This window comes from Eschrichtius robustus, chromosome 12 (genome assembly GCF_028021215.1).
Source record: "Eschrichtius robustus isolate mEscRob2 chromosome 12, mEscRob2.pri, whole genome shotgun sequence".
NCBI classification, from domain to species: domain Eukaryota; kingdom Metazoa; phylum Chordata; class Mammalia; order Artiodactyla; family Eschrichtiidae; genus Eschrichtius; species Eschrichtius robustus.
The window spans coordinates 32,327,293-32,348,836 of NC_090835.1; the positions used below are offsets into that span (position 1 = coordinate 32,327,293).

The window sequence follows — 21,544 nt, forward strand, 5'->3', positions numbered from 1 at the left end:
AAGCCAACCATGCTGGATTCCCTTCTCTGTCTGGCTCTCCCTTTCCATCTGTTCTGCACACAGTGTGGTGTGCCTTTCATCAGCCTGATGAAATTTGCTGATGAATTTGGTGCCCAGGCATTCTGGACCCCAGTGTTTCCCTCTTGCCTTCTTGGTCCGTCTTTCCAGGCCTTGGATGGTTGTCCAATCTGACACCCCCTCTTATGTGGCCTGCTTGCCGTCCTCATCCCTCTGTGATGTTTTTGTTCTCAACGCCAGCCTACATCCATGCTTCCCTTTGCAGAATTCTTACTCTGGTTGTTTTCTTCTTTTCTTTTTTTTTTTTTAAAACTGTGGTTGTTTTCTATGCAGCAGTCATTTCATAACACTTGATTTCATTTTCTTAATTAAAATAAGATTCCATAGGGCAGAGACCATGTATGTTTTACAGCATCTTTCAATGCCTTACACATAACAACCAGATAGAGGATTCAAAGAATGTGTTTATGGAAATCTTGCCTAAATCAAAACTCGCCTACTTTAAGAATTAATTTTCCTCATTGGAATCAATGTCTATCTTGGGGTGAGGCAGGTGGTGTATTTATCACCATTTCATTGCATTGTGACCTTGATGCTGCCTTTGATTTTCTTGGCATTGTAAGATCATTTTCCAGAGGGTTCTCCCTGGGTTAGCAACATGGTATATAGCACCTCTCTTGTGTTTTTATCGCATTTAAATCCTATTTCAAAGCTACTGCCTTTGCTGCCTGGTTTTCAGTACTGGTGCTACTACTTAGTAGGTGCCTGGATGTCATTTTTAGATTCCATCAAAAAGACTCCAGGGCTTCCCTGGTGGCGCAGTGGTTGAGAGTCTGCCTGCTAATGCAGGGGACACGGGTTCAAGCCCTGGTCTGGGAAGATCCCACATGCCACAGAGCAACTAAGCCCGTGAGCCACAACTACTGAGCCTGCGCGTCTGGAGCCTGTGCTCCGCAACGGTAGAGGCCGCGACAGTAAGAAGCCCGCGCGCCGCGATGAAGAGTGGCCCCCGCTCGCCGCAACTGGAGAAAGCCCTCGCACAGAAACGAAGACCCAACACAGCCAAAAATAAATTAAAAAATAAGTAAATTAAAAAAAAAAAAAAAAAAGACTCCATCAAAAGTTAGAGTGCTAGCTAAGGTTAAAATAACCTCAAGATAAATTATCAGGATCACTCTAAAGTTCTTTTGTGCCTAAACAGTCTACAGTGGGGCAGGGGGTGGCGTTATTTCTATCTACAGCTAAAACAGAGCCCCCATGGGGCAGAAGCATGGACACAGGTCTCGCTGCCTTTGGCTGTGGCCTTGAAATTATCTAATGCTTAAGAAGCTTTTAAAATCTGGCTGACTTTAATATTGTTTCCATTTATGTGGCATAAAGTGAACTGCATTAATACTTTTATATTGTACAATTCAAATTTTCATAAGATACAACTGAGCTATACTGAAAATCATTGTTGAGTTGATGCAGTTGATGCATTTTACATTCTTTCCAGCAATACCCAGTGCCATATATTTATATTGTATTGAATTGTTGGATGAGGAAAATGTCAAACTGTCCTAAAACTAAAAATATGCATCTTTCTTAATAGCCTGTGACCTGCTATTGCAGCCGGACAACCTGGCCTGTAAACCCTGTAAGTATAGCTGTCCTTGTCTGTCAAGTCTCTAGTGGTGTCGGGGCAGCCTCGGGATGCTCACTCTGGTCCTTCCTCCTCCCAGTCTGGAAGCCTCGGAACCTCAACGTCACCCAGCACGGTTCAGACATGCAGGTGTCCTTCGATCACGCACCCCATACCTTCGGCTTCCGTTTCTTCTATCTTCATTATAAGCTCAAGCATGAAGGACCTTTCAAGCGAAAGACCTGTAAACAGGTGAGCTGCTAGGTGTGCATAAAGGAATACTCTGTGTTTTAAAATGACCCCTGGGGCCCTGGAATTTGGATGGTTCAATGTGAACATTAGGCTTTGTGGATTCTGAGCAGTCGGTAGATACTCCAGAGTGTTATCACTGGGTGCGTCTCAGGGCCATCCTGAGTCATCCCTCACTCCCTAGTTATCTCCACCCTAGCTGTCCCAGTGGTGATGTAGCAGATAAAGTATTACCAAGGAACTGAAACAATGAAGTAGTTGTGGTCTATTCTATATTTTATTTTATTTTTAATATTTATTTATTTGGCTGTGCCAGGTCTTAGTTTTAGCATGCAGGATCTAGTTCCCTGACCAGGGATCGAACCCGGGCCCCCTGCACTGGGAGCACGGAGTCTTATCCGCTGCACCACCAGGGAAGTCCCTGTTCTTCCATATTTTAAGCATGAATCAGGTGCTCACTGTGTGCCAGTTACCAAGCTTTGTGGTCATTGAATCCTTACAGCTCAATGGAACAAAGGCTGCTGTTATCCCCACTTTAGAGCTGGGGAACCTGTGGCCCAGGGAGGTCACCTGGACTGCTGCTCAAGGCCTCACAGCTAGTAAGTGAAAAACACCACACCTAGGAGCCAAGCCACTAGCATGTCAGTGGCTAGTGATTTTACACAGAGGCCAAGGTGAAGTAGAAATTCAGTAACCAAGTTCTTAAACTAGAGGTGGTCAGGAGGGGTGGGAAATGTTTCGTGGAAGTTCAAAAGACTGCTAGATTACCCCATGAGAGAACCAAGAGAGGCTTTTGGTCATAGTGGCAGAAGTAGATGTGCTCCTGTGTGTCGAGTTTTGTTTTCCTGCTGGCTCTCACCTCTGTCACTGACCTTCCACTCAAGTTAAAATTATAGCAAATAAAATATGCACAAACATGGAAGTGTAGTTTCTTTCCCCATCCTTTTATTAAGTAAAAGGTATCCTAATTGGTTTCTTTGTCTTCAAATAAAAAATTGCTGCTCAGGGCATCACCAGCCAAGCATAGAATGTGACAGGGGTCCCAGGCTCTCCTGGACCTTTTATCAAAATGAAGTTCAGGTACCCTGGCAGATAAGCACAGTTGCTTTCTGTTCTAACTGACATCTTCTGAAAACACGATTGAAACTGGTGGCAAGTCTCCTTCAGTTCTAGGACAGAAGAGAGGGGTCCTGATGACCTTTATCTAAGAAGAAAGTTTTAACGTGTTATTTGTTTCTTTGCAGGAGCAAAATACAGAGACAACCAGCTGCCTCCTTCAAAATGTATCTCCTGGGGATTATATAATTGAGGTACGTACAACTCAAGAAAGCCCTATTATTTTTATTTTTTTAAAATTTTATTGAAGTATAGTTGATTTACAATGTTGTATTAATTTTTGCTGTACAGCAGAGTGACTCAGTTATACATATATATATTCTTTTTTTTTTAATTTTTAAAATTTTTTGGCTACGCTGCATGGCGTGTGGGATTTTAGTTCCCTGACCAGGAATTGAACCCATGCCCCCTGCAGTGGAAGCATGGAGCCCCAAACACTGGACTGCCAGGGAATTCCCTGTATATTCTTATTTATTTGTTTATTTATTTATTTATTCATTCATTCATTCACTCATTTATTTATTGGCTGCGTCGGGTCTTAGTTGCGGCACGTGGGATCTTTCATTTTGGCGTGTGAGCTTCTCTCATGGGCTCCAGAGCGCAGGCTCCAGAGCGCGTGGGCCCTGTAGTTGTGGCACGCGGGCTCTCTAGTTGAGGTGTGCAGGCTCAGTAGTTGTGGGCTTAGTTGCCCCGCGGCATGTGGGATCTTAGTTCCCCGACCAGGGATTGAACCGGCATCCCCTGCCTTGGAAGATGGAGTCTTAACCACTGGACCACCAGGGAAGTCCCTATATTCTTTTTCATATTCTTTTCCGTTATGGTTTATCACAGGATATTGAATATAGTTCCCTGTGCTATACAGTAGGACCTTGCTGTTTATCCATCCTATATATATTAGTATTGGTTGGTATATATAGAGATGTATCTGACTATTAATATCTAATCTCAGCTTGAGAATGATCACAGGCCGCAGCAGCTCTCCTCTCCCTCGCCCCACTGCCCACAGATGGAAGAATGAATGAAATCTGTTGAGATGCTATCACTTAAAAAAAGTAATACAGCATCCTCTGTTTTGCAGCTGGTGGATGACACTAATATGACAAGAAAAGTGATGCATTATGCCTTAAAACCAGGTAAGATTTTGTTTGTTTGTTGGAAATGCTGCCTCTGGACTACAGAGTGGACCAAGGTATTCGATACTTTCTGTACTTCATGGTTTACAAAAAGAAAACACTTGAGCTCCTCACTCTTAAATGATGTTCCATCAAATCTGACTTTCCTTCCACCCTAAAGTTGATGCCCGGAAGATCAAAGCCAGGGTGTTGTGTGTGTTGCTGGGACTAAATAAATAGTCAATTGTCCTCAGAAGAAAAGTGGCGGGAGGGGAGATTTCCCTAGGCAAATTCTCACTCAAAGGTATTTATTGTCTCAGCAGACTCTAACTACTGAATTGTCTTCTACAGTCTTTTAAAATGAATACTTTTATAATCACCAAATCAGTACCAGAGAAAAGTGGTCAAGGAGTCTTAGAACCTGTTATGTGGCTTATGTTTAAAAATGAAAAAAAAATTGTTTCTCTTTGAACCTGTTATATTGCTTAAGTCTAAAATCCTTCCCTTTGAAATTTCCCAGTGCATTCCCAGTGGGCTGGGCCCATCAGAGCTGTTGCCATCACTGTGCCGCTGGTTGTCATATCGGCATTTGCGACGCTCTTCACGGTGATGTGCCGCAAGAAGCAGCAAGGTATATCTTTGTGTGGTGTGTGCTTCCCATGTTGGCAGGTCTAGGGCCAACAGAGGGAGACCGGGAGCACTTGGTCCCTCCAGGCAGGCGGCTGGGAAGCCACACAGCTCCTGCAGTGAGTTCCCTGGCTGCTATAGTTCCCAGAATTAAAAAATTTGACTTTTAACCTCAGGAGCCACTAAAAGGACAGGCATACTTTTCTTCTCAAACTCAGGATGGTAAATTCAAGAGCATAAAGGAAGACTAAAGGTGTGAGTAAGGGGAGAGGTAGGGCTTTATCACTTATAAAAGTCTGGCGTTGGGAGGGAAGCTTCTGGGGAACTTAGAAATGTATCTTAATCTGAGTGGCGGTTACACAGGTGTATTCTTAGATAAAATTTAGTGAGATGTACTCTTAAGATTTATGGACTTTACCTTTGTAATTTGTACCAAAAAAAAAAAAAAAACCCTTCAATGAAAGTTTTTTTGTTTTAAAGAAGGTCACCTCTGCTGATGCTTAATGATCTAGTAGGTGCACTCAGTTGCAAGAGGGTGGGGTGGTGCTGCAGTGCTCTTGGCTTGCCCAAGGTCAATTTCAGGTGAAGAACAAATTTTGTCCATTTTTGGCTCCACTGGAGAAACCAGCTGTCCCATTCCCAGAGGTGACCCAAGGGGCTGGTGGAATTAGGGAGCTGGGAGTGTTCTAGGTGACATGGTGACCCTTGTTTCTTGAAGACAGCATTAGGTCCCGAGTCGTAGGGAACAGGACAGAGCTTTGCTCGTGGGTGCCAACCCTATCTTCTTTTCCACTTTAGAAAATATATATTCACATTTAGATGAAGAGAGTTCTGAGTCCTCCACGTACATCACAGCACTTCCCAGGGAGAGGCTCCGGCCACGGCCCAAGGTCTTCCTCTGCTATTCCAGTAAAGATGGCCAGAATCACATGAACGTTGTCCAGTGTTTTGCCTACTTCCTCCAGGACTTCTGTGGCTGTGAGGTGAGGAATCTAAAGTCTTTTCTCTTTTTCTGGGCGGGACATGTGCTAAATGCCTAGCTTCCAAACTAGGGTCAGCCTTGCACTCTTCTTTCAGTCTGGCCTCCCCATCACCAGCACTAAATGTTTGCTGACACTTAGTTCTAACCCAGACATACTCCTGCTCAAAAGCCTTGAGTGGCACCCACCTGGCAGGAAGTGTTTTAAGCATTAAAAATACCTTGGGGGAATGGGGAACAGGATGGTGGAGGAAATGGCAGCTGCCCTGGGAGCATGCAATGGGGCCGGTGGGAGGAGGTCACTCAAGACATCCTGGAGAGCACTGGAGGGTCAAAGAGAGAATGGCAAGTAAAGAGGCGAGTTTAGACAGTTTTTTGGGGGAGCTTGGCTAATAAGGGAAAACAATAATATGTTAAGTACTCAAATGGTCTCCTCTGGTTTCTTGCCTGTTCTCTTGAGTTAAGCTGTTAATATGTAGCTTTTCTATAATGTCATAGTGTTCGTTTTAGAGTGAAGTTTGAAGCTCTCATGGAAGGCACACTGTTTCTTACAAATGCAAGAATTGTACAATAATTGTGTAATTGGAAGTTATTTATGCTTTGAAACTGAGGACTGGTGGGTTTCTTAGACTCTCTCCACATGGTGAGGCTGTCCCCTAGTGTCAGTTAAGCATGTTTACAAGGCTGGCCGGGTTTCCTAATATATGAAGGTCTAGATGTTGGCAGATCAGCCTGCGTACTGAAAAACTGGTGTGGACCCACAGACGGCACACAGTCTTCAGATACTGACAACCCTTTTGCTCTACTTTGTAAGTGACTAGCCTCGGGGGCGGGGGGAAACCTTCCAGTTATGAGTGTAATAGAAAATTTGGAAACTAGAAAAGGATGACAAATTTCAAAATGGATGGTAATCTTAACCTGGAGAATAGAGGAACCACAGTTAAAACTGCTGTATTTCCGTCCAGTCTTTTTCTGCATAGATGAACTCATACATACAGTTTTGCATTTTGGATGGATTGGAATTATTTTTTTCTGTCTCTTCACTCAGTAACTTTTTACACTCTTAGCAGTTCTCTGTAAACAGCAGTTTTAAACAGACTCTTGATCCATATTAATGATTCACCATAATTGAGTTTTTTCAAATTGTTAAACATCTCTTTATTTCAATTTTGCCCCATTCCAGTGGTAGATACCTGGAAATGGAATTGCTGGGTCAGATAGGAACATTTTTAAAGTGCTTGGTATATATTCCCAGTTAGCTTTCAGAATGCATAATGTTAGCGAGAATTAAGGAAAATGTAAGACAATTCAGGATTATTTTCAGCAACTGGATGGATGTTGGGGGCTTTCTTCCCTTGGTAACACTTTAGAGCAAAAGAGGAAGGCAAAGTCATTTCAGAGCCCCCTTCCACATAAGGGACTGTGGCTGCCACGTTCGGGCATAGGCACTGAGAGTTAATTTCTGAACTACAGAAGGAAAGAGGCTGATACAATTGCCGAGACGTTTTCAGCAGAATCAGATGAAGATGGTCTGAGAAGGTGAAGCCCTCTGAGGGGCCACGCATACCCTGTGTTCTTTTCTTTGTCAGTGCCCCACCCCAAACTACCTATGAGACCTCCCCTTGGGGTTAAAGGCCTCGTAGGGGCCTCGTAAGGATGTGGCCCTATAGACTGCTGAGAAGTGGTGAGAGGTGCCGGTCACTCCAAGTGAGTGAACCAGAATGGCCATGTTACGGCAGCTCATCACCTTCCTCTCCATGCACTGATCACCTGGTAAACAGCAGGCTGACCCCAGGGCTGTGTGAGAGGCCAGGGAGGTCCTCTTTGTCAGTCACACTCTGTCATTGAGTCAGCCAGCAGCATGGGCGGGTGACTCTGGCATCCAGACCTGAACCCCATTTCCCAGCCCACTTTGAGATCCCTCACCCACACCCTTCTATCACCACCTTCCAGTTCTCTCTCCAGGATCTGCCCCCCCATCCAGGCAGCCTCACTCATCAGATAGACCCACCCCCACTGCCTCTGTATTCCATGCTCCCTATCACACTCTAAGTCAGTTGAAGGCCCCACATGTGATATGTAACTTTGGTGGGTTGCTAGACGCTCTGTGCTTCTGTCTCTTCACTTGTAGGGTGGGAGTGGTAACGATCCCACATTATGCTAAAATGAGGGCATGATACAGAGGGCCTGTGTGTGACGGTCGCCCATGGAATATTAGCTGTTCCTTGGAACTGGGCAACCTGAAGCCTGCATATAGCAGTGCTAGTAATGATTTGGGGCAGATGATGTGCCCTTCTTGTAACATTCCCATTCCTGTCACTCGACTCTCTAAGCTGTATAGGTGAGTGAGGTTCCCTGTTCCCTTTCCAGGTCACTCTGGACTTGTGGGAAGACTTCAGCCTCTGCAGAGAAGGGCAGAGAGAATGGGTCGTCCAGAAGATCCACGAGTCCCAGTTCATCATCGTGGTGTGTTCCAAAGGCATGAAATACTTCGTAGAGAAGAAGAACTACAAGCACAAAGGAGGCGCCCGAGGCTCGGGGAAAGGGGAGCTCTTCCTGGTGGCGGTGTCTACCATCGCTGAGAAGCTCCGCCAAGCCAAGCAGAGCTCATCCACGGCGCTCAGCAAGTTCATCGCCGTCTACTTCGATTATTCCTGCGAGGGAGATGTTCCTGGCGTCCTGGACCTGAGCACCAAGTACAAACTCATGGACCACCTTCCCCAGCTCTGCTCCCACCTGCATTCCCAGGACCTCAGCCCCCAGGAGCCGGGTCTGCACCCCGGACGCATTAGCAGGAGGAACTACTTCCGGAGCAAATCGGGCCGCTCCCTATACGTCGCCATTTGCAACATGCACCAGTTTATCGACGAGGAGCCTGACTGGTTTGAAAAGCAGTTCGTTCCCTTCCATCTCCCCCCACTCCGCTACCGGGAACCGGTTCTGGAGAAGTTTGACTCAGGCTTGGTTTTAAACGAAGTCTTGTGCAAGCCAGGGCCGGAGAGCGAGTTCTGTCTCAAGGCCGAGGCCAACGGCTCCGGGGCGCCGGCCGACCCGCACTCTGAGGGCCCGCAGTTCGGCCCGGACGAAGACGCGGAGGCCGGGCCCGTTCCAGGCGCCAGCGCGGTCCTGCGGCCCCTGCTGCACGCGGTGAAAGCTGCTGGCCCCTCGGACATGCCACGGGACTCGGGCATCTACGACTCGTCCGTGCCTTCGTCCGAGTTGTCCCTGCCCCTGATGGAAGGGCTCTCCACGGACCAAACGGAGACGTCTTCGCTGACGGAGAGCATGTCGTCCTCATCAGGCCTGGGTAAGGCGCGCGGAGCCGGGAGGGTCGGTGGGTCGGGTTCCTGATGCAGGCCACGGCCTTGCTCCATGAGTCCAAAATCCAGGAAAGCTTTTTGCTAATTTCGGTGCAAATTTATTCGGCAGCCCGATAGGAAGTAACAAAACTCCATACATAGTCTCTGCTGATCCCAGGTTACGGGAATGTTCACATGTGTGAGCTGCAGAAATACTGTTGATAAATTATGGTGAGCTGCCTGGTACCATCTTATGTAATATACAGTATGTTCATTATATCGCCTTTCTAAACTGTGAAAACATCTGAATGCCAAAACACACTGGGCCCGGGACTTCCCTGGTGGTCTAGTGGTTAAGACTTCACCTTCCAATGCAGGGGGTGCTGGTTAGATCTCTGGTCAGGGAGCTAAGATCCCACATGCCTCGTGGCCAAGAAAACCAAAACATAAAACAGAAGCAATATTGTAACAAATTCAATAAAGACTTATAGAAAAAAAAGACAATACTGTAAAACAAAACAAAACAAAACCAAACACATTGGTCCCCAGGGGTGTCAGATGAGGGTCTGTGGACCTGTATCTTTGTTGGGACTTGTGGTGTTCACCACCCCCCACCTTCCCAAGTCTTTAAAGCCACATGTATTGAACCCGGGGTTCACAGGGCACAGTATTCTCTCCATCCTAGCTCAGCACCGGCTCCAGGTAGGAGGGCCCACTTCCCCAGGGAACCCTCACAGGATGCTGTCTGGAGCTACTCTTACTGTGCCTATGACTAGTTGGAGTCATGCATGCAAACCCTGGATCCTCAGCTAAGGGAACTAGAACCTGTTAGCAGGATGAGAATGCCCAGTCTTTTTTTTTTTTTTAATTAATTAATTAATTAATTTGTTTTTGGCTGTGTTGGGTCTTCGTTTCTGTGCGAGGGCTTTCTCTAGTTGCGACAAGCGGGGGCCACTCTTCATCGCGGTGTGTGGGCCTCTCACTATCGTGGCCTCTCTTGTTGCGGAGCACAGGCTCCAGATGCGCAGGCTCAGTAGTTGTGGCTCACGGGCCCAGCCACTCCGCGGCATGTGGGATCCTCCCAGACCAGGGCTCGAACCCGTGTCCCCTGCATTAGCAGGCAGAGAGAATGCCCAGTCTTGAGCTGACTGGGATGCCTGCCTCACTTGTACAAAGTGTGTGGTTCAAACCCAGATCCAGCTTCGTTCTGGCCTGAGCGTCCAGCCCACTGAAGTGCAATGACGTGTGGTTCTGCCCTCTCTTCTTTTCTTAGGTGAGGAGGACCCTCCCGCCCTTCCTTCCAAGCTCATCGCCTCTGGGGCATGCAAAGCAGAACCTGGTTGCTGCAGCTACACTGGTGAACTCCACGCGGTCGCTCCTTCGTAACAAAACGAAGAGTCTAAGCATTGCCACTTTAGCTGCCGCCTCACTCTGGTTCCCCAGCTCGTCTCTCTGGGTATGTGGCCCACTTGGAGCTGAGATCTCTTACAAGGATATTCAGAATGAAATTCTGGCCAGTACTTGCTGTCCTTGCCTCTCTTCTCTACCAGGTATATTGGCAGTCTCCAGTTTTCTGAAACCATGTGGAGCTCTGAAAGGCATGTCCATTATGCCTGACAGCAGCTTGCCATGTTGGGTCAGACTGGATTAGAGCCAATTCTGAGAGGTAGGGAGGAAACATGTAAAGAGAAACAGGAAAATACCCACACTGAGTGTTCAGACTTAATTTATCTGTGCAAACTTTGCCTATTCACTATTGGCTACTTTGATTTGAAATGCTTTGTGGAAAAAGCACTTTTGATGCCACTACAGCCACGGAAATCAAGTGCCAGTCTCTCTGGAATCCATGTTGTTATAGATGATGTTCTTTTCCATTTTTGATGTGGAATTTATGATACCATTTACAATGCCGTGGGTGTTAAAAAAGCTCTGAGTCAAAGGTCAAGAAGGTGACTGAATATTCAATCACCTTTCATAAAAATGAGTTTTTATGTATTAGCGGATGGCATATCTGGCTGAGGAGGGAGCCGCAGGGCCAGGCTGACCATCTAGACCGTTCTTTCTGAGATGGGTTGGTCAATGTGCAGAAGGCACCAGGGCCACATCTTGATCTGAATAGGCATCATGGAGGGGCCAGATCTCCCTGTGAGGTTTCCCGTGGTTATATTTACTGTGCTGAATCTCAGATGTTGGTGCCTGGAAGTTTATTTTTAAGAGGCTGATACCCAACTGGGCTGTATTACTGGAAGTTGTAATTTTTGCTTTGGTTGGCCTCTGGTCTAAAGCTGTGTCCGGAATGTTAGGGATCAGAATCCACTGACATACGGCAGTAGGTGGAGGTGGTAGTCACTTAATCTGCTGAACTTGTTTTGACTAACGACAAACCTCTTCTTAAGAAGGTGAAAAGGAAGGGATTGTTACAAAGATGAGAGTGCTCTTTGAGTACCATCTTTGGAAGACATGGGGCCTGAAATCATTAAATTCTTGAATCTTAAAGTACTCCCCCCACAGCCCAGCCTGTGAATCAGGTTTCACTTTGTTTTTGTTGTACTTACCCAATGAAAGATTTGTCTCTTGTGCTCCATTCTGCCAAAAATAGGTATTGAGAACTTAAGAGGAAAGAATTTGCTTTAAAAAGGAGAAGTAAATGTTCTGTTTTTATGAATGACTTCTGTACAGAATTTTTGTTTCCAAAGGGAAAATACTTGTTCCCTCCTCCTCCCCATGACCTTGAGGGGGAGTGAGTGTCTTTTTCCACCTTCTTCATAGATGCTGCTGGATTTTGGCACCCTGTTTTCTCAGCACCCCTACCAGGGACCCTGGTTTTCACTGCTTCACCAAATAGGACCAATGTTAAGCGGGGACACTGAGAAACATCCCAAGGCGGGGTGGGAAGTAGGGAGGGCAGGACTTTTCCTTCCAGGCTCATGCCCAGCAGGTGGGGAAGGGAAGGTTTGTGCCCCTGATGGAAAGAAGAGGTTTGTGTTTATCTTTGATGCAAATGCCACACTCCCTGCTCTGTAAAGGCAGCTGGCAGCTTCTTGGGAGAAGAACGTGCTTGTCTGTTCTCTGGCATCAAGTTTCCTGCAGCTGCTCTGAGGGAGAGACAAGTGGGCTGCAGAACTGTCTCCCCCATAAAACCAGGCATCTTGTTGGAGAAGAGATGTTCCATGTTGTCACCGTGGAATCTGAGATGAGCACAGAGCTCCTGCCCACACGTGACTGTCCTGCCATTCCATTGTTGGCATATGTTCTGTGAAGGAGATTGGTCAGTCCTATTACTGTACGAAAATTCACTTTGGAACATTTTCAGAGTGATTTCTTATTGAAGCCGAGAAATGGTGCATGCCCCAAAGGAACCATTAGGTGCTGCCTTAGGATAGATACTCAGCTTTGCACATGAAAGGAGGCATCTCTGAGAAAGTGGCCCCAGGGACAGCGTGGAGGACTGGAGAGGAAACATCAACTGGGCTCCATGAGCGAGGGCAGAGAGCTTGCTAAATAAACTCACTTATTATGAAAATAGAAGGGAAAATTGTGATAGTCCAAAAATCAGGTGATGCTTTAGTTTGGATTTAGGGTTTGGGTACTTATTTTGAAATACGAATGATTGTGATGTTCAGCAGAATCAAACTCTATTTTACCAAGTATTGAAACGACAGTATGAATGCCCAACTCTGAATAGTTGAGGAGTTCAACTTCCCAGTTTTGCCATATTAGTTTCACTTTTTTTTTTTTAACCCTCCCCGTCTCATGCCGGGAATAAAACATTTATTTTAAGCAGAGCTGCATTTTTGACTCAACAAATGGAGTGGACAGTGAAAATGATAGGACAGAATTCAGATAAAGGTTCTGCCAAGTCACAGACTTTTAGACATTGGGGAAACAAGAACTAGAATATAGGGATGATCTCAATGAAAGGCCTTCATCCTGAGAGTAAAAGGCTCTGTGGCTCTGATGGTGTCCTCTGTACAGGAGACCAGTGCAGGTAGTTGAAGTTAGGGAGCTAGTTGTTTATCTTAACTCACCAACGCCCTACACATCTGACGCATCTGACACATTAGCATTTGACACGGTCAGCTTTGCTAAGAGAGTGACCAGGAGGTGAAAGCCCAGGAAAAGGTGTGTTCTTCTCTCAGGTCAGCTACAAGCAACAGGGACTACCTGGATGGGCCCAGCCCAGTCATACTGGGGCAGGAGTCCTCTAGAGGGCTGAGTCCTGGGCCTTTGAGGCATATTGCTCTCCAGAGAGAATGAGAAGTCATTCAGGTCCAGGCCCAGGTACTTAGGCGGGTGACCCAGCCAGGTAATAGTATTTTGAGCCCAAAATGAGATGGGGCAATAAGTCATCAGACAGAGTTTTTGATTGACATATTAATAATAACTGAGGACAGTCCCAGATCAGAAGTTCAAAAAATGTCCTAGGCAATGATGACATCGTTGGAATCAATATATAGTAATTTAAGTTCATGTATGTTTGTCAAAATTTAGTCGTGCTACTTTATAGCTACTAGTGTCATTTTTAAAAAACCCTAGTCTCAGGTTACCTCATTTAAGCGCAAATAAACAGGAAAACTGTCCCCCCAAAGTTGTGGGGTTATGTGATTTTCAGGACTTTTCCTTTTTTCAGAGTTGAGTATCTTTTCCTTTAAAAGAGACAAAGGAAGGAAAAGGCTATTTTATTCCCAGAGAAGAAATGTCGCACTTTCCTCCCTAAAGAGAGAAAACCCTGCAGTCCCCAACCACCTCAACACTAATTTGGCTCTTTGGCTCTTTATTGGAGGGAGGTGGACAATGCCAATGAGAAGATTATTAGCCTTTTCTTTTTTATATTGTTGGTAAAGAGTGCTGCTCTTATTTAATAGGTGCTGTTCCTTCAGGGGGCCCCACTGTAGCAAGTGTAATGATAAATAAGGTGTGATGATAAATGGCAGTGACATGCTCTCTCAGTGTCAGAGAGACTATAGGGCATAGTGGGGACTGTGGCAAATGGACACCCGCTGTCCCACCTGCAGGGAGCAGCCAGTCCAGTCAGTTGTGACCATGCAGTGTTTCCTGATTGTCCCATTTTTCAAGAGAACCTGAGAATCTGGATGTTTATATGAAAAATTCTGATTTTTTTTTTATTATTGGCAACTAAATTAAAAAAAAATTTTAAATTGAATTCAGGCCCAACGGGACAGATGGGTGGACCTGATTTGGCCCGCTAGCTGTCAGTTTGCCCCCTCTACTTAAAAGATTTGAAAAGAAAGGCATCCATGATAATTACAGATGTCTGGTGCCACCAGAAAATGCTCTTGCTAAATGCAGCTGGGAACTAGATTGCTTTTTTTACCCATTGCTCCCCTAAAGAAATTTGATATGATTGTGAATATATTTGAAATCTTTTGATTGCTTCTTCACACTTCATGATGTCTTAAGAAAAAGGCAAGCCAGTTGTTAATTTCAAAATCAGATTTGTGTTCTCCCAATTTAAAAAATATGACACTTGGAGCAATTTCATTTAAACTCCACAACCTGAAGGACCTTATTTATAGTTTTAGCTCTTGGCTTAATCACTGTTTTAGATGATGTGTAATTCTGAGCTTAAGCCAAGACCTAATAAGGAAAGCAGGCATTGTGAAGGTAGGGCAAGGAATCCTGAGTGTCCACTAGAGCCAGGTATGCTTTGTCTTCTGTTTTAAATGATCTGTGAATTGATCTGTTTTGGAGGTGTGCAACTGTATATGGAGATATCAGTTAGGAGTCCTTATGGGTGTTGGGTCATCCTTGCTATATCACCTCCTTTCCAGGGCCAGGGTGAAAATAAAAGGAAGTCTGATTGTAAGCCAATAGCTTTGATTCTGATTTCAGAGCTTTGTGGGTGAGAGAAAGTTTGAATTATCTGGCATATACCCCCCTGGTGTCAGACAGAGCTGTTCATGAATTATTTCAGACATGTGGCTGTGGATGGGATTCTGGATTTTCAGTGAAGGAGAGTCTGTAACCTACCCTGCTGATCAGATAGTTCTTTGTACATCTTCCTTATAGAAATTCAAACCAGCCTTCTTTTGTTCAGCATGTAGTGGAAAAAGAACAGCTGGTCACCTTCCGTGTATTTGAAAACGACAGTGAAGTCATCGCTCTGGTGTTTTTATTTCAGTGATAAATAATCCCACCCCTACTCATTCCTCACAGCTCTTGTTTTCCAAGGGCTTAATAATTTTCACTGCTCTTCTGTTTCTCAGCTTCACACTCAGTTTAGTTGCCCAAATAGAAGGTGGTGCCTTATTCACATTGGTGCCTTGTGAAGGCCAAGCTCAGGATGGGGATTAACAGAGAAATTCTTATGTACCCTGCTTCTCTTACTACTTAAAAATACAAACGCACTTTTAAAAAATGGTATATCACCTAAATTCATTTTGTGAGTTGATTACCACAATTTTTTTTCTTGGCAGTAGTCTTCTATCATATATGGGGTTTTTTCCCCTCTTGTGTTCAAACACTTGGTGCTTATTCCTGATGTGTCTAATGTCATTCCTGAGCTTCTTCAAGATACTCTTCAAGACCAGCTCTTACCTTCTGAGTGGCAACCACCCCTCACTTCCAATTTTGGATTCTATTTTTATGTATCTCTAGACATTACCTTTAATTCATGACTCACAGTATTATTAAATGGTGCAGACTTCAGATTAGCCACAGGTGAAATAGCAGTTGCTAAGGGCTGATTTGCTAAGAGGTCGAGTGAGGACCTCTTGGGAATTTTGGTCAGTTGTCTTCCCTCCTGCTCTTCGGCTCCTCTCCAAAATTCAGCGAGGACCACAGACTCCTCAAAGAGCTTTTCCATTTCTAAAGGGCTGGAGCCATAGCTCTGAATTGACCAAGCACTGTGGTTTGCACAAGCAGAAGTCTGACAAAAGCAAACCATTATGACTGCATATGTGATGCTTTATCAAAGACAATTTCAGTTGAGAAGATCAAAGAAGCTATCTTCTGTTTGTATGTGACATAGACAAAGTTGGCTGCTCCAGTCATTAGACAGAAAGTTACAATTGGATGATGCTAATGTGTAATCGTATGTTATTTTTAACAAGCATCTTTTTTCTGTCTTAAGAAAAAAATGTAGTGAGTTTGGAGAGAGCAAAAACTTTTGTAAAAACCAAATGTATTCATTTAGAGAGTAGGTAACTTCTATTTTCACTGTTGGTTTGTTCTGTTTTGTTTTTCACTGCAGAAGCTCCCTGTTACTATGTTCTGGGGGGAAAGCCTGTGGAACAGTGGTCATTGCCATTGTCTGTGTTTCATCTTTAAGTTTCTCTTTTGTGAGGTTTGGTGGAATAGTGAGCACTGACTGGCAGACTGTAGCAGTATGCTATATTTTTACATTGAAAATGTTATCATCTTATTTGATTTGTACATAACTCTGTAAATAGTAGACCACAGCTGACATTTGTAAAATGTTTCTGTACCGTAGAATTTCTGAATCAAATAAAATGTTTTAAGATTGTGGTGGCTCATTTTTCTAGATCGTGTTTCCTATTTCCTGAATAGCTGGGATTCCTAGCACAATTTTCTGTGGGCTCTCCCTCTGAGAAGGAGAGAGATTATGCAGGGTGAGGAGGCCAGGGTGGCTGGTCTGTCTTGTACTTTAGAGAAAATGAACCTGCTGCCCTTGACCATTTACCTCCCCCTCCATTGGGCAGGTGCCTGTTGTCTCCATGGCGTCTGGAGCAGGGACAGGAATACTTACCTCAAGGAGACATTTGACTCTCAGAACAATGGACTTTCTTTGCAGAAATTTGAAATTTGAAAAGAAGTTGATGGACACTGAAATTTGGGAGCCACAAATTTCCTGTCATTCAGAAAGAAGAAGGTGCCTGTTCATTCTTCCGACAGAAGTTCTCTCATCTCCTGTGCGCCCAATGCTCTGTAAGTTAAATTCTTGGTGTACATCAACTTTGGGGTCTCATTTTTGAGATTCTGAGGCCCAGAATTGGGTAGCTTTGCCGAGGGCCCAAGGAAGAAGTCAGCAGCACTGGGACTCATACGTCTGATTGAATGAATCATCCTTACTCCTAATCAATGGGCTGTACTGTTTCTCAACATAATTTATAAGGAGAAGAACGAACCTTGAGTAGCAAGTTACAGTGAATTGGTTTCCTCCTCAATCCAAATACTGAGAGTAAATCTGGTTTAGAGGTTAAGCAGATGGATCTAAAAGGACTCCATTGGAAGAATCTCATTAGGCAGATACTGCAGTAAGTGAATTCCTCTTTTCCGTTAGTGGGGAAAAATAATCCTCTTTGGATAGCACAAGAAGCCCTAATTTTTACCATGGTATTAGAAAGCAGAGCCCGTTTTTACAGCTGTTTAGGGTTCTTATAATTGTCAACATTTCTGGGACCTCACCGCTGGTTTTATTTACTTTGTTTTAGAAATGCAAACTTTAGGGGTAGCAAAGACCAGCTTCCCCTTGCAGGCTTTAGTTAGAAAACATTTTTAATTTTGGTTTAGTTGAATAAGAGACTACAGGCAATAAGCTAAGCAGGTGGATGAGGAGGGAGACATAAATTATACCTTCACTGTCTTAAGCATAGTGAGTCCTTAATAAATACCTGTTTTCTACCCCTACCCCCAGCATACCCTGTCCTCTCTGTCTACAGGAACAGAATCAGAAGTGGTCCAAGAATAGGATAGATAGAGGATGCAATGGAGGGAGGGAAGGATACAAACATGGGGTAAGGCCTTTTGCAATGAGATAAAATTTAAATCTCGTCTTTGAGATTAAGGAAAAATAATGCAAGATCAGTGGGCTTGGCTCCCTGGCCTCTTTTCTGGAGGGGTTTTACACCATCTTTCACATTTATAGGTGATAAAATCTTGACAATATTTACTGTATTTGAGAGCCTAAAGAGTGTATTGGGGACACAGTAATGAATAAGATATACATGATCCCTGCCGTCTTAACTCCACCTCTTTCTAAGTATGGAACTGTGGGAAAATCACCTAATTGCTCTGGGTCTCAGTTTTTTCATCTGTAAGGTGGGACTAATACCCACCACACTGGGTTATTGTGAAGCTTAAATGAGCTGGGATGTATAAAGCACCCATGGCCATGCTTGGCAAGTGCTAGACACATGGTAAATAGTGGCTATTATTCATTTTGTGGAAGAGCAGGTCTTGGGCTATTTGGGAGCCATATGGACATGGGTGGGAGACAATTCCTTGTTGATAGGAGCTTCAGCCCAGGGATTTTGTCAGATGTGAAGTTAAATCATCTCTTTTCCCTAAGAGAAGAGGGTGTGTCTGCATCTAACTGTTTTGGGAGGAAGGGATGGGGCTTGGGGAGGGGGAGGTGCTCCTAGCAAAATTAAAGTTAGGCAAGAACCCTGGGCTTCTTAATAGTTGACTGTAGAGAGCCTGTGACAGTTGACTATACATAGCCTGTGACAGTTGACTGTGTACTCAGATCTGCTAATGTCCCATTTACCAGGCTCCATTTTCCCTGGTCATCTTTCAGCCCCTATAGAGACAGACATTTTTCTGAACTTGCTGCTTCAAGGTCCCTGTGCCAGATGACCACGCCCTGCTCTGGATGTGAACAAAAGCAGGGATTGTTTCTCTAACTGACTATCAATTCGTGCTCAGGGGAATTTTCCAAGTTTTAGAAGCTGGAGGGGGGGCAGAGATAAAGTAATGGTCCTCCAGGATGAGGACGGCTCTTCCTGGTCTTTCCTGCTCTTGCTGGTCAGAAACATTCCAGGGAGTGGGCAGGTGTCAGCTTCCAGACAAACCATCGACGTTTCCCACCAGGCCAGGCAAGGCCAGGCCAGGGAGAACTCACAGCAAAGAAAGGCCGAAGCACGCCTGGTGACAGAACGCAAATACAAGCAGGTCGTGCCTTTGGTTAGTGTACCTGAAGTTTGATGTACTTGAAAATCCTGCACACGTGTGTATAAACGTGCATTATTATTGGCAAGATTTTTTTAAATCATTGTGATTAAAGCAGGGCTTTGGTCTCAGGCACCCTGAACTTAGATCTCAGTCGGCTACTTTCTGTGTGACCCTGAGTGGGTCACTTGACCTGATTAGGACTTAGTTTGACCTGATTAGGACTTAGTTTGACCTGATTAGGACCTGATTAGTTTCCACATCTGGGAAATAAGTAATCTCAGTACCTAATCGGGTTGATGTGAGGCTTGAATGTGAAGCCAAGTAGAGTTCTGGGCACAGAGCCTAGTACACAGTGAGCACCCCTGCCTTTGGGGATGTGGTCACCTGAGGCAGGTTAAGGGTGTACAGTTATAAAGTGTGATCCCCTAAATGTCTCCCTCAGCCCTGGTGTAGGTAGCAGATTGGCTGGGTGATGGGAGTGGAGCTCCTGTCTCCTGGAGGACTCAGTTCTGCAGGGCAATGGGCTGTGACCCTCACAGGAGATGGCTACTTGATCAGCTGTCACTCCCTGCTTGAAACTGCCAATAGCCCTGGAGGGAAACCGCAAAGTTATTACCTGGGCCCTTGCCAACCTCTTTTCTCTGTGTGTCTCTTTCTTCTCTATAGCCATAGCAGAATTTGAAATTCCTCACTCGTGTAGTCCTGCCCTGGGTCATTTCCCCCAGGCTGTTTCTTCTGCCTGTTTCTTCTCCCTCTCTAGGTCAGGTCTCCAGCCCTCCTTTGCAGTCAAACCTTCCTTGACCACTGTCCACCCTAGTCCAAGTCCTGTCACATGCCTTCCGGAACAGCTCCTGTGATTATGTGCCAGACCCTCTTGCTCACTAGTACGACTGCTCCTTGAGGGCAGGCTGTGCCCATTGCCTAAGCCTTCCACCTAGGTTGGACTTGGATTCTACTTCTTTAACCAGCTTGGGACCCCAGCCCTACCACTGATCAGTCACCGGGGCAAGTCACCTCATCTCCCCAGTCCTCAGTTTCCTCATCTGTCAAATGGGGGTAAAAATGCACCTGCCTTATGGGGTGGTTGTGAGGATAAAGCAGATGGAGGCTTTATCCTCTCAGCCTTGCCTCTCAGGTTTTCCTCTAACCCAGATTATGAGAGCAGAAAGGACTTGCTTTCAAAGGAGTCTTTTATTAAGTGCTTGCAGAGCATTGCTTAGGTCTGAACAATGAGATCAACACCTTAATTCTTGCACAGGTGTCACCATCCCCTGGGGAAGAAGGTTAGTGTTGCTTCATCAAATGGATGCTCCACACCTTTCAAAAGCAAAAGGAAAGAAAAAAAGGAGGGGGGTGGCATCTGTACATTGCTACGGGCAGAAGACTTTAATGTGCCTTCCAGTAATTCCACTTCTAGCATTTTCTCTGTAGGAAGTAACCAGAAATGTGCATCAAAGTTAATTGTGCATAGATTTTCATCACCAAGCGTTATTTCTGATACTGAGGAATGAGGAATAAACCAAGTACCATTTGGGACTGATGATAAGAAGAAGCACACTCATACCACAGACCAAGCGGCTCTTAACAATCATGCTGTAGAAGAATATTTTATGACAAGGGAAAGGCTGGGTGGTGTGATTGTGGTTGGGTTTTATCTTATTCTTTATACCTCTCTGAGCATTGTTGTACGAGTGGTATTATGTCAACAGAGGGGTTTAAATGTATGACCTTACACAACAACGAGTGTTAAGGGTACCCAGTGGGCACTCAATGGCCTGTGTTGCTGCTTTCAGTGTCTCTCCATTGCTGTTGTCCTTGCCCTTGGTCGTGCCTTCTCAAGAGATTGCTTTCCCCAACTGTGCTGCCTGGTGCCTCGTCGCAGCCCCTCACCATGGCTTCCCTGCCTGTCATCAGTTATAGCTCGTCACTCCCTCATCCATGTGGGGACCCCAGTAGACACCTCAGCTTTCCCAATTGATGACTCAGTGAGGTGACAGCTCTGGTCCTATACTACCCTCTCTTGCAGAGTTAGGGGAGATGGAGCTGAATTCAAGAATGGGTGCTCATGAACTGTTTCAAGGAGAAAAGGTGGCTGGTCATCAGTGTCTTCTGGCCTCTCCACCAGTTTCCAAACTCCATGGATAGTGAGTGACTCACATTTCCTGCCTATTTCCTCTACACTCCCCACCAAAGGACTCCCTTTGGATGTATCATCTCTTCCTCCAAAAGTCTCCTAACTTGAGTCCAAGAACCAAGTCCTCCCCACCCTCCCCCTTGCATGAGTGGGGCGAGGGGATGGTGCACTGCATATAAACCCTTGTGGGATTACATTGATTTGTTTCTAGTCTGCATATCCTTGCAGATCTGTTGTAATTTCCGGAAACCCTGAATTGTAAAACAGAGGAAATAGAGGAGTTTGCCCCTAGTAATAATAAAAATGCATGTTGCCTTTGCTGTGTCCAGGAGACTTTCACCCACTACATCCATTCCTCACTCAGCAGCTGGTGCAAACCCATCACCTCTGCCTGAAACTTCCAGTGGTAAAGGTTTAGTGTCTCATCTTGGCCACCAAGGCCCCTCCAGCCTTGTTCTCCCCCCACCAGCCCCTCTCCATGGACTTCCAGAAGCGTGCCCTGTGCTCTCCCACCTC

At 45.3% G+C, this 21,544-nt stretch overlaps 1 protein-coding gene across 1 annotated transcript in view; it reads left to right on the forward strand.

Moving 5' to 3' along the window:
• The window catches only part of IL17RD (interleukin 17 receptor D), a 67,509-nt gene extending 51,048 nt beyond the window's left edge, over positions 1–16,461 (forward strand). Inside the window, exons 6-13 of the mRNA XM_068558790.1 lie at positions 1,610–1,654; positions 1,740–1,891; positions 3,133–3,198; positions 4,083–4,137; positions 4,637–4,747; positions 5,542–5,726; positions 8,093–9,029; positions 10,295–16,461. Coding sequence (XP_068414891.1) covers positions 1,610–1,654; positions 1,740–1,891; positions 3,133–3,198; positions 4,083–4,137; positions 4,637–4,747; positions 5,542–5,726; positions 8,093–9,029; positions 10,295–10,407 — 1,664 coding nt within the window. The 3' untranslated portion in view covers positions 10,408–16,461. The remainder of the gene's footprint in view (positions 1–1,609; positions 1,655–1,739; positions 1,892–3,132; positions 3,199–4,082; positions 4,138–4,636; positions 4,748–5,541; positions 5,727–8,092; positions 9,030–10,294) is intronic.
• Positions 16,462–21,544: the final 5,083 nt, after the last annotated feature.